The sequence below is a fragment of the Anopheles darlingi genome, chromosome 3 (genome assembly GCF_943734745.1).
Source record: "Anopheles darlingi chromosome 3, idAnoDarlMG_H_01, whole genome shotgun sequence".
Classification (NCBI taxonomy): Eukaryota; Metazoa; Arthropoda; class Insecta; order Diptera; family Culicidae; genus Anopheles; species Anopheles darlingi.
Window position 1 is genome coordinate 70,528,468 of NC_064875.1, and position 12,500 is coordinate 70,540,967.

The 12,500-nt window shown below is 49.2% G+C and overlaps 2 protein-coding genes across 12 annotated transcripts in view; both read left to right on the top strand.

Annotated features, from left to right (window-relative positions):
• Positions 1-421, top strand: part of LOC125956877 (glycerol-3-phosphate dehydrogenase [NAD(+)], cytoplasmic) — a 6,598-nt gene extending 6,177 nt beyond the window's left edge. The window contains exon 7 of one of the 2 annotated variants that reach the window (XM_049689141.1): position 1. This exon is cut by the window's left edge and continues 1,063 nt beyond it. Coding sequence is in view for 1 of the 2 variants with exons in the window: in XM_049689142.1 (XP_049545099.1) it covers positions 91-106 (16 nt within the window). In the remaining variant the exon portion in view is untranslated. Of the gene's footprint in view, positions 2-90 lie in introns of those variants that run through there. The other variant, XM_049689142.1, reaches the window with a different exon arrangement.
• A 1,126-nt stretch (positions 422-1,547) lies between these two features.
• LOC125956520 (kinesin-like protein KIF13A) overlaps positions 1,548-12,500 on the top strand; it is a 24,484-nt gene continuing 13,531 nt past the window's right edge. For 2 of the 10 annotated variants that reach the window (XM_049688489.1, XM_049688488.1), the window contains exons 1-3: positions 2,374-3,306; positions 3,852-3,939; positions 12,084-12,500. The exon at positions 12,084-12,500 is cut by the window's right edge and continues 16 nt beyond it. In XM_049688489.1, the coding sequence (XP_049544446.1) occupies positions 3,255-3,306; positions 3,852-3,939; positions 12,084-12,500 (557 nt within the window). In that variant the 5' untranslated portion in view covers positions 2,374-3,254. Of the gene's footprint in view, positions 1,913-2,372; positions 3,307-3,851; positions 3,940-12,083 lie in introns of those variants that run through there. The other 8 variants (XM_049688484.1, XM_049688485.1, XM_049688486.1 and 5 more) reach the window with 8 other exon arrangements.

A 12,500-nucleotide genomic window follows, 5' to 3' on the forward strand; every position in this document is an offset into this window, starting at 1 on the left:
TGTACTATCTCTTACGTGTCGGAAAGTTTTATCGAATCGGATTGGTTCCGAAGAAACGCTAAGCAATCGATTCTGTCCTTATCATTGTAGGCAAACGTTCTCTTAAGAACCATCCGCAAGCGATTTTCGCGCCATTAAGGTAATACTGGAAGCGTATAGTTACCTGCGTGCTCAATAATGCCCCCACATTAATCGGAGGCGTACTCTCCACAGACCCTCTGCATACTAGAGGCGTCTTAGTAACGAATTCACCGCCACGATATCCCACTCGTCCTTCCAGACTTACCCAGAGCACACATACCCTCGGAGAACTAACTTTAGAGCCAACCAATTTTAGAACATTCTATTTGATAATTGTTATATTCGGAATCGGCGAAAAAACGTGTAAATAGAAGCGAAAAATAAATTTAAAACTCGGAAATGCCACGCTGTACCAGTTTATTCCATGGAAAATCCAGGTTCATAACTAAGGTTCGGGGTAATCCAATGGCCATCGATTTCTCTCAATAACGTTTGCTAGGCAAGTCAGTTATGTTTAAAATATTCAAAAATTTCCTCGTGCTCACCGGGTGGTTTTCCTCACACGCACACAATCGTTAAAGATTTCGGAAAATTTCGACATTATTCGGAAAAATCTGGAAAAATAAATGAAAGAACGTCCCAGGAAACGGGTTGTAAGTATCGCCAAATGTTCATGATTTAGTGGTTTTTGCGCCTAAAAAGAACTTGTACAACCCCAACCCCAGTTGAAAAATGTTTCAATTTAAAAGCATAATTTTTACTGGATTTTTCCAAGAAATTTGCTGGAAAAGCCCTTTCTTTTAGGTGGTGCTACATGAACCGTAAATTTATGCGTAAATTTACTAATTCATGCAAAACGCTTACGCTTTGATATGATTACGTGGCCCGGTTGAGGAAATTAAAATCGTTTTGTGGAAGAAAAGGATTGAACACACTAGCAATGATCACCATCTATCAATGTAAACCACAAATAGAACATATTGCGAGCTCTTCCGTTTGCAAACAGCTTTTACTCTAGGTTTTACGCTCCACGGACCTATAATCGTTTAGCCGTGGCCACACGGGGCGAAAACCCTAGCGCAAACGAAAAAATTAATGCCAAAACGGGTTCGCTTAACCCTTACACGCTGTCAAACTTTTATACGTCCGCGGACTTTTTCGCTGAACCCTTGACGCTATCGAACGCTTTATTTACGAAAATGTAGGTTCTTTTCGTATTGTTTTTGCATTTTTAATATAAATATAACAGCAACAGCACCAATATCGTTAAAAACTGCAAAATTTATTCGGAAATCAACTTCAGCGGCCAAAACACAGATGAAAACAATACGTTTGACATTTCGGCATAAATTTTCGGGTTTTTACCCCTGCCACACGAAGCGAAAACATTTTGGCATTAATGTGCAAATTTGCGCGCAAATTTTCGCCCCGTGTGGCCACGGCTTTTGACAGCATGTAAACGGCAAGCGTAAATGTTTTGGCATTAATTTTTAAGTTTACGCTAGAGTTTACGCTCCGTCTGGAACACTTCTAGAGTTTACGCTCCGTGTAGCAGTGCCTTGAAATCTGGACGCTTGAAGCGGGCAGCATAAACGGCATAGAGCTATGCTCCTACCACCGCACCCGCAACCACCCCACAAACCCACAAATGCCTGCGCTCGGTCCTTGACGAAGGAGGTGGAACAGTAAAAACGGTAATCTCACTCACGGTCTTCTATTGTTTTGTGGTGCCATGGGCTGTGCTTTGTGGTCCGGGATCATCCCCTTTTCGCAGAAGCCACCCCCGGGGATCGAAAACGCAGAAATCGCGACAAGTGCGGCCGCAGGTAGTCACGGCAGTCTTCGCTAAAATCGTGCTCATGTTGTGCTCTGCTGGCTTTCTGTGGTGGCGGTGATTCATGCGTACTTTGTTGCGGGCGCCGTTCGTGATTTGTTCCAGAGCGGTGTTATTGTACGACGACCGAAAAAAGCAAGATGGCGTGCAGGGCCAATAAATCCCACCCCGCGGTCACGAGCGCCAACAGTTAGCCAGATATCCTCCGCCCCCTGCCCCTCTCCATTAGTGATTGGCCAGCGAGCTGCCCATTGTCTCCGCTTACCAGCTTTTCGCTTCCCTTTTTTCCCTTGCATCCTTTTGTGTTCCAAGGTTCCTTCTTCGCGGTCTTGGTGGCTGGAACAAGTGCCTCGCGCGAAAGAGAGAGAGAGAGAGAGAGAGAGAGAGAGAGAGGGGAGAGAGAGTGAGGGAGCGCGGAGAAGGAAAGAGAGAGCGAGCGTGCGTGTGTGCGAAGTGGTATGCGTGCTTGTGCGCCTTGTGCATCCTTTTCGTGTCACGACTGCTGCTGGCAGGTTTATTATTGAAAAGGATCCTTCGGCAGGATTCAAGTGCGCGCGTCCTGCGTGTGTGTGTGTCGGAATGCCGCGGTTGGTGGTGCATTTTCGCTTAAACTTGCTGCTGGCCAGTGAAGCAATCTCTAGAGGCGAGATTTGCCTTTTTTCAGTAGCAACCAACTCCGCGCCTGAAGGTGAAAGGTGTAACCCATAAATTTGCTCCACTTCCGTCGTCAATTTGCGGTCAGTTGCGCCAGAAAGGTGAAAAGTACAGTAGTGGGACCCCCGGGATTATTACTGCGGCAAGTAACAGCCCACGAGTCTTGGCAAAGTGTTCGCCCCCTTCCCCCTTGCCCTCTCTCCGTTTACTGCTTGCGTCCTTCACGGTGGCAGTTTCGCGGCAGAAACGGTCCAACCTCTCGAAAGACTGGGGAGGCCGTGCTCCAGTGAGCAACAGAGTGCGTTTTTCGACTGAATGGATCGTAGTGTGCGTGTAAGTGCGCTCGAGAGGCGGTGGGTGGTACTGCGTTGATAAGGGTGCGTTTCTGCTGCGTATCGTCGTGCGCCCCCATCGGCAGCAGGTGAAAACTCCCGGTGACGACGGTGTGCCAAGTGACAAGCCGTTGGCCGATGGTTTTCCGTGCTGGATGGCTGATGGGCCTTGAGAACCGGGGAGTCGATTGTGCAACTACCATTAGTAAAATCGTTCATTTCTTGTTTCATTTCAAGCAGGCCAGTGTTTTTATGCTAGTGTAGTGTGAATATATCGTGCAGATTCCGTTCGTGTGTTGTGTGTGTGCTGCTGAGTGGCGGCGGGTTTCCTTCCGTGAAACCTGTGCGCGTCCGCAGAATCTAATCTTCGACTCGATTACGGCCCCGGAAAACAGAAAAACATCGAAGTAAAAATGTCGGATAAAATCAGAGTAGCCGTGCGGGTTCGCCCGTTCAATCGACGAGGTAAGCTCCGAAATATGCAAAAAATTATATTCTTTTTACAATCGAAGCCACCCATGCCAACAATAATGCCCTGGCTGGTTTACTCATCGGCTTCGTCATCCCAACTTCGTGTGTTTGTGCGCCTAAAGAGACCGTCAATCGACCAACAACAACAATCCACCGCGACTGTTTGACGTGACGATGAAATCATTAGTCAGCAGCCTAGGCATCCCACCAACTCCCACGTCGTCCTCAACGGCAGCTGAACATGGGACGGGAACCGGGGATTGGTCAACGCTTTCGATTTCCGCCTGCTTTGATGGGCCAGTCAGCCATCGTGCCCATAATGCGCACCGGGAATGGAAGATTAATATTCTGAAACCATTTTCTAGCTCTTTCTTTCTCTCTCTCTTTCTCTCTCTCTCTCTCTCTCTCTCTCTCTCTCTCTCTCTTCCCCGTTTTGGTCCCGGATTCCAGTGGCTAATGCCGCTCGTCCATTGTAAGCACACGTCTCGTCGGTCCGTATTTCTAAATTTCCCCCTTTTCTTTCTTTTTTTTTTTTGCAGAGCTCGAACTCGCCACCGAAAACGTGATAGAAATGACCGGAACACAGACGATTTTGAAATATCCTGCCACACTAGATAAGATGGAAAGGTAAGGCTAACCCCCGTGTGCTGTTGGTGCGGATTCTAGCAACATCGAAACGGATGGACGGCATAAAGATACCCCACCGTGGACATGAGGAAACACCAACCGACCAACCGACGACGACCATGGCGCTACACGTTTCCTCACGTCCTCGCGAGCTCATGGGGCAATGGAAATGTTAACCAAGCGACGGCGGTGGGGCTATATAAAAGGCACCCCCTTCCGATGCGGGTGCGGTTTGGGACGGGGGTGGACTCGTAGGCGAACTCGAAGCTTTCCAGTTTCGAGGTTGAGTGGAGCATGAAGTGGCAAAGGAAACCTTCATAAAAAAGAAACAAACGGAAATCAAAACAGAAAATGATTTCGGTCGAATGGCGGCGCAGTCGTGTCCACAAGCAGGCAGGCAGGCGGGCAGGCGGGCAGGCAGGCAGCAAAGGTAACCACGTACCGCACCTCCTGGCCACCACATCATGATTGCACGCAAAGAGTGGCACTAGGAAGGAGTGGGGATCAGTGGTAGGACTGATGGAAAACTAAAACGGGGCAACCCGCGCAGACCCATTCATTGGACTAATATATATCACTCCACCGAACTACAGTCGTCCTCGTCGTAGGTCCTTCTTCATATAGAAAATCCTTTTCACGCACACCGGGCCTTCATGCTCAGTATGCTAAGCAGCAGCAGTAGGGGAAGAGTGGATGGGGAGGCGGGCGAGACCTGGTTATCAAACACACTCGGAAACTGGGATGTTAGAGGGCGGTATGTGGGCGAATAGGACGCTTTGGCATCAAGAATGATTGCTTCGATATTGTGCTCCAACCCACCAGCACCCATCACCCCCGGTCTCTGTGCCGCTCGCCTTATTGCGAGAGAATGAAAAGCTCTTAACATGGCGAAGCACAAGCTAAATGAAGCACGCACAACGACGCTGCACAGCACAGTGGTGCGGTTAGGGTAAAGGATTTTTCCATTTTCATTGCGATATTTCCCTCGTCGGCTGGGAGAGAAGGTCCCTTTGTTAAAGGTCCTTTTTCTCCCTTCTTGGAGGAGGAACGCGTTGGGCGCTCAGCCAGCCAGCCAGCACAGCACAGCCAGCACAGCACAGCACAGCACAGTCTGTTGTTCACATTCTTCCCATTTGATATGACAGTAGCATAATTGTTTTGTGTGTGGAGAAGAGAATAAAGCTGGCGTTGCTCATGGGTTCAGTTCATTTCGCGAGGAGAGAAACGAGGCCAAGATTTGTGCTGCTACGGAAACGCAGGATGTCATGCTGTGTGGAGTAAGATTTTCGCGCTTGCTTTGTTCCCGGCGAAGGAAGGCAGTCGTGAATCCTTCTAGAATCGCAGTCAACGTTAATCAATCGCTACCCGCGGGACAAACCGAACACTCGTGCGTGCTTGCGCGCGTGTATGTGTTTGTGTGTATTTTGTCACTATTGTTTTCGTGGCATCGATTTTTCATTCGACAAGCCGTTTCGCAAGGACTCCCCAGTGCGCTCGATGGTGGGTTAGTGTGCTTTTGGTTCGTTTTGTTAACTTTTGTTGCCGTGTGAACGGTGGATGGTGAAACACACCATCCTCGCATTGATGGTCACCGGAACTATCGCCTGCTTGTCATTCGATCGGTCGGGCGACTGTATGTTGCGCTGCCTACAGCTGCTGCTGCAATGCTATGCTTGATGGATTCACCTTTTCCTTGTCGGCAAAGCAATCGGGTTTTGTGGCAATCGAAAATCGACCGACGACAAGCCACACGACACTCACCTGCCTGTCCGCCTGTCCGTAGCCACTTTTGGACCGCTATAGGGTTCAGTACGACTCGTGGTCCACAGAGCGTGTGTCTTCGCGCTTTCGATTTTGTGACGCCGTGTGTCCTGCGACGTGGTGCGCGTTTCCCGCGAGTAGCAGTAGTGCCAGCACGTCACACGAAACGAAGAACGCCGGGTCCGCGACCGGAGAGAGAGATAGACGTTCACATCCGCCTCGCTGAGGATGGTGATGGTCGTGATAGAAGAGGGGGATGAGGACGAGGAGGAGGAACAAGAGGAGGTGGAAATGGAGGTGGTGCTAAAGCGCCAAAAGCAGCGCAATCGCTTCGGGAAGTGGATCATCATTCTCGAGCTGCTGGTACGGCGCTTGGTACGGTCGGTTATTGAGCGAACGCGGAACCGGCTGCTGACCCGGGTGGCAGCACTCTCGTTACCTTGGAATAGAAATAACAATTATTTATTTCGGTACAAGAGGAGAAGCATAACCACTAGCACCACCACCAACACCATCACCACAAGAACGACAACGACGACGATGACGACGACGACGACCGTACGATGGTGGCGACGACGGTGAGTCTTCCCACTGGGTTGCTGCTGCTGTTGCTGTTGCGCCCCTGTTCTACCTTTTACTTCTTGAGCAAATATCCAACAAACAGCGATAAAGCGATGTCACCACGTTGCTCCCCCCACTCCCTCCATTCCCCCTTTGTTGAGTAATCACTTCCTGTTTCACTAATCAATAATCGTATGCCGCCAAGTCATGAGGGAAGGGGCTTTGTACTTGAGCAGAAACAGCGCTCTTCTGATACCAAATCTTGGGGAATATGTTTTGCAACACTTTTCCAGTTTGTACTCGCGTACGATTTTGCTTCCAGCTTACTACTTTGTACTAGAGCGGCGCGGGATCATCCACCTCTAAGTTCACCCTCTCCCACCCCCCCACCTCCCTTCCCGGGACGGTGGCTGAAATGTGTTTCATAACATCTTTTGTACTTTTATCAATTTATGCGACCGTCACGTAGCGCCTGAAGCAGAATCATCGGTTCGTGTGGCGTGTGCCTAGTGTGGTGGCCATCACACTCGCAAGCTGAGGCCACGAAATTAGCATCATCACGATATACAAGGAAACCAAACGAGTCTGAGGCGTAGAAACACCTTCTTCTGACAGACACGTGATTTGCTCGCAATATTTATGATTTCAAACCGCCGCTCATCGCTAGACATGCGACCACCTGGGCCATCATAGAGATTGGAATAAGAAAATGGGAGTCATCCACATGGCGGTGACTGCACTCTCTGTAGAATGTTTCAATTCATCGGACTCGCACGGCACCCGATTTCTGTGGCATCATATTTTGTGGCTTCCTTAGCCGTTGTCAGCAGCAGTTCGCTTTTGCTACTAGTGCCCGTGTTGTTGGCAGCGTGTTGCGTGTTTGCCTCAAGATGCAACCCCGTGGATCGAGGACCGATCCCTTTTTGTCCAGACGGACTTCCCGGGACACGGTTGGTCTCATAATTCGATGCCAGCAAGTCTGGCGCTCCGTCCGAGGACAAAAACCAAAACTCGGGCCCATATATTGGTGTACGCCACTGCGCTGGATAAGATTCGGCCCGGAACACCCGAAGTTGCTCGTTAAATCTATGCGAAAGAAACAGGCACAGGCCCAGGAAGGGAGCGTTTTATGTTTTCCTGTTTGTCACATCGTTTATTGCCAAAAAGGTCCTTTTGGAGGAGGAATGGGAGGGGGGACGATGGAGGTATGCCCGAGGAGGGATAAATTACGCACGAAACGGAACCGGAACACCACCAGGATGGGCGCTCGCTCTGCTGTCAGGTTTGCCAGGAGGAAGCTCAGTGAGGAAAAAAATCAATTCCCTTCGAAATTGCTGTTATAAAGAAGAAGGTTTGGGGCAGCTTCGACATCGTGGCGAGCCGGACCAGGGGTTCGATCGACCTAAAAGTGTCGACGAGTGGAAATGAGAGAAATCGAACTGGTGAAATGAGACTCGAGAAATGTGTGTTACTTGTCTTAATTCAACCTCGACTGGGCACACACTACTGCACTCACACGGCGGCGGCGCGGTCACGCTAGTCGCGCGATGCGTGATGCACGGCCATGGCGCACGCTGATGGGTTGCACCATATTTATTGTGGTTTTAGCCTTACGGCGGATACGGATTTCGATAGAAATCGATTAGATGCAATTTCGTTGATTTCGTTGTTTCGTGGGTGATGTGTGGTGTCAAGAGCTAGGAGGTGGTTGATGTATGCTCTAGTGCTCCATTTTCTTATCGAACGTCAACCTTAACTAGGGAATGAGCCGCTCTAGGTGGCGGCATAGGTGTGCTACATGCGTTTTGCCCATTGAGCTCCACTACACATCGTGAAGCAGGAAGGAGTGGTTGGTTGATAGTGTACCGCCACCGCGGTGTTGCAACGAACACACGCCTTTTACCGCGGATGGACGTGATCGGGTCAGGCAAAGCGATAAGAGCGCGAAACCACCAAAGCATTCGAAATGGCGTTCTGATATGGCAAACATATGGCACCTGCAGCATAATACGGTTCTACCCTTCTCTTCGTTCTGGATAATACCATGTTATGCTTCGCTTTTCCTGTTTGCTCTAATTATCGAACATAATTTATCAAACATGTTTATTGAAGCTGCCACCCAATCTAAGCTTTTTTATGTTTGCTGCTGTGGTGCACCACTTCGCAACAGGTCGTATTTATTCAGGCATCCTAGTATGCTGCGGGCGATCAGAGTGTTCCCTAGAGTTTGATTATTTTTTGCTTCATTTCCTCGCGATGAACCACGATAATGCTTTTCGAAATGTTACAACAAAAATCGATGTAATGGATTATCAAAAAGCAAGCACCCTGTACGGTTAATGTTGCCGGGCTACTTAGTATGCGGAAAGTATGGCGGCGCCGGGACTCATCGAAGAGATGTCACGCCTGCTGTGTACCGCTTCGCCGCTAGCTGGTTGTTTCGGTTGTTATGCAAATATGTACCTACTCAGCAGCGGCGATGCTTTGGACTTGTCAAGGCGGATGTTCATCAATTAAAATAAAAAAAAAGCTTTAAATGAGCTGCCAATAATGAGTGTGAACAACAAGTGTTCTCGTTGTTTTGCAGAAGTTTACAGAAACTTTTCCAAACACGAAGTGTGTCGAACGCGGACACCACTGTGTCCTGCCCGGCGGCGAGTGCGAGCGACTATCCTCGTGCGGTTTGTTTTGCAGTGGTTTCGGCAGATCGTTGCTATTTGATAAGGATTTCCTTCGTGGTTGCGGACCATCTGTTGGCTTCTGTCTGCCAATTTGACTCGGTGAGAGTGCGCTGTGGTGACTGGTGTGTGGTGGCGATGGCTGATTGTGGTTTCCTTTATTGCCTTCGATCACGCTATTCCAGAGGTGCTACTTCTTCATTAAAGTATCCCCATGAGTAGTGCGTGAAAGCGGCCGTGCGCTGTCCGGGGGCCACCACTGACGCTGGGCAAGCAAGTGAGAGAGAAATTAATTTATCCAAACGAGCACGGGGCTGGATAATGTGGAAAAGGGCAACAACAGGGAACGGAAACAGGTGGCGGGAATGCTACAATCCGCCCAGAACTCGAAATCAACACGCGGGCGGACGCCCTGCGTCCACCAGCTCGGCGCGTGGCCTGTGCCAATGGGATTTTTTAACGACGATAACGTGTTTGTCCAGCGCTAAACTAATATTGATAATTAGTCCGCCTGGTTAGCCTCAGAGTGGTGGTCCGTCCCGGTGGCTTTTGCTATTTTACTCTGGCATTCCGGAAGAGTCATAATTTGAATGATGAAGCCAACCGGCTTTTCCGGCCTTTCCGTCGACAAACGACGACACGCGGGGTATGTGAGTGAGCAATTTCCTTCTCGTTCTCCTACTCATCCTTGTCATAAACACCATTACAATGCTTCTTTTCGGAAGAAAGTACGGGATAAGAGCGATGCGAAATGTGAGACACTAGAGGTTGGTGGTGGGATTATGATTTGTTTTTGACAGAGAAGAAGAGCTGAGAAACCTAGCAAAGGGCTAGCAAGCGCGAAAGGGCTCACATATCATCGTGTAAATGATAAACTGCGTGGCTCCGTGTATGGCAGTGATGAAGTGATTGTAAGATTTCCTTTTGCACACCCACAGCAGCCGCCACCGCCGACGAGGAGGAGGGAAGCATAAATAATCTACATTAAAAAAAAAACTATGCGAATGCTGGCACGATGGTGATGGTGAGTGGTGCCCAGCCACCAGCTCACGTCGCTTCTCTGGAGCGTAACTACCATTAATTACCTCGCTGTTTTGTGGTTCACTCCGTTCGCTCGATGGCCTGTTCGTTGAAGAGAACCGCGGCCGTGGTCGCGCGGTGTAAATTCAGGCCAAACAAGAAATAATAAACGCCGAAGGGAGGAAACCATCCAAAAACGTAAAAAATGGATTTCCAAAACGCCGCGCAGCAGCAGCAGCAGAGGATTCGCGGTTTCTCCAAATGAGGATATGGATGTTCGACACACCGTCGGTATAGTAAAGACAAGTAATTTGTGGCCGCCACCGTCAGCGTCCACTTACCAATAAGTTCCTTGCCTCACTTCTCACTCAGCGTCGACCAGAGGTTGCTTTCAAAAACGGTATTCGGTGGGTTAAGATAGAGGGTATCAAATGGAAATGTCTAGACAAACAGCGAGCACTGCTGCTGCTGTTGGTGTCCCAGATTCGTAGGCCGACCGAACACATTTGACCATTTTGTTTGAGTTTTCTACGAAAAAAAAATGTGTATAAAAGTTAGTAATGTGCGTCTCGGAATAGATAAGATAAGAAAGATAAGAGGCGGCATTAACGGGGCAACAGTTTCCTGTGCTCCGAGTGGTATGCATCATTACCGCTTGGGTGGTGCCACTTGTGGTGAACCTGACGAACCTGTTTCAGTACGATTACGTCGAAGTCGTCTGGCCAGATCGCGTTAGTCCGCGAACTGCATTGCACTATAATCGGAAAATTGCAAAAGATCTCGGTCCAAAACTGTACGACATTAACGCTAAGCAGTTGCATAAAACTTGATCCCCTTAAGCCTCTGCTGCGGGGCTCCTAATTGTAAAACAGCAACAACGCTCGAGACGAGATTTTCCGCCTTAGCTTGGGGGGCGTGCGAGACGAAAGGAAACTCTCGAACTCTCTGCGTAGGAAAATCCGCACAAACAACGAACGAATGAGGTAGAAACGATCGGTGAAGCGATTGCAATGTGTACGGAGCGGCCTCTTGCCTTGGACAGCTTCTGTAGTGGAGGCTTTTCACTCTTTCAGCTGCCAGAGGATGACCAAGTGCGGCGGTGACCAAGTGACGAAGAAGACGCGGGAAAAACACTATAAAAATGAGTGGCGCAATTATTCAACGCAACAAGAGGCCACACCATCATCATCGGTGTACCGTCTTCCATGCCACAACAACTGTAAAGGCAAAAGCTCACATACCCCGCCACGGCGCCCTCCATAGAGCTGCTAACTGGCGTTACGCCGTCTCTCTCTCTCTCTGGGTTGAGAGTTTGGTGAAGTATTTGGAGGGGCTTGTGGCCAGCAATTTGGATGCAGCCACACATTTTGCGTCACAATCCCCTTTGTGGCCGAGTTTTTTTGACGAAAGGAATGATATTTGAGGCCGCAAAATGGCACTCTGTGTGGACTTTGGACCTATATGCCTTATAGCCACTAACCGGAAGAAGCTGAAGGACGTGCTATGAAAGAACATTTCCATAATTACATTTTCCCCTCACAGTTCCGTCTTTTTCGCTACAATGTGGCCATTCGATTTGCTAGCAAATGCCATTAGAAGATGAAGAAGAATTGTGGCTTTGTTGGGCAAGATTATGATGTTTCTCGGTCTCGGTTCGTTTTCCAGTGCCACGAGCTCCTCATTAGTGTTTCAGCAAATTGAGGCAGTCATGTGACAATTTATCAGTAATCTAGAAATACAGAGAGTTAAAGTTCCTTCCGGTGCTGCCAAGTGGTATGAAGAGACATGCTCGTTATAAAATCCCCATTCGACAGCATAGAATGAGACTTTTTCGTAGTAGGTCAGGACACGGTGGAGGCTACACTGACGGGTGCACTGGAAGCTGCCAGGTCCTACTAGCCTTTTGTCTCAACGAGTATGTTGGTGCTACTGAAAGGGGCAGTTGCATTCGCGCATAATGGACGGTCCCAAAGGAGTGGCTCTTGGAACTCAGCCATTGACTGAGCGGAATGTTGAACGTGCTGCACGGCGAGACACTGATAATACCAAGCGTGGGATAACCTTATGACCTCCGAATGTACCCGTAATGAACGTTCTTTTTTCTCTTCCATTTTCGTTTTGCAGAAAACCGCCTAAGAACTTTGCATTCGATCACTGCTTCTACTCAACCGATGCCGACGCGAGCCACTTTGCCTCCCAGGAGCTGGTCTTCGATAAGGTCGGGCGCGACATCTTGGAGAATGCGTTCCAAGGTTACAATGCGTGCATCTTTGCTTACGGGCAGACCGGCTCGGGCAAATCGTACACGATGATGGGCAACCAGGAGAACAAGGGCATCATTCCGCGCCTGTGTGACGAACTGTTTGCCTCGATCGCGGCCAAACAAACGGACGAGCTGACGTACAAAGTGGAAGTGTCGTACATGGAGATCTACAATGAGAAGGTGCACGATCTGCTCGATCCAACGACTAGCAAACAGTCGCTGAAAGTGCGAGAACATAATGTGCTCGGACCGTATGTCGATGGGCTGTCGCAGCTGGC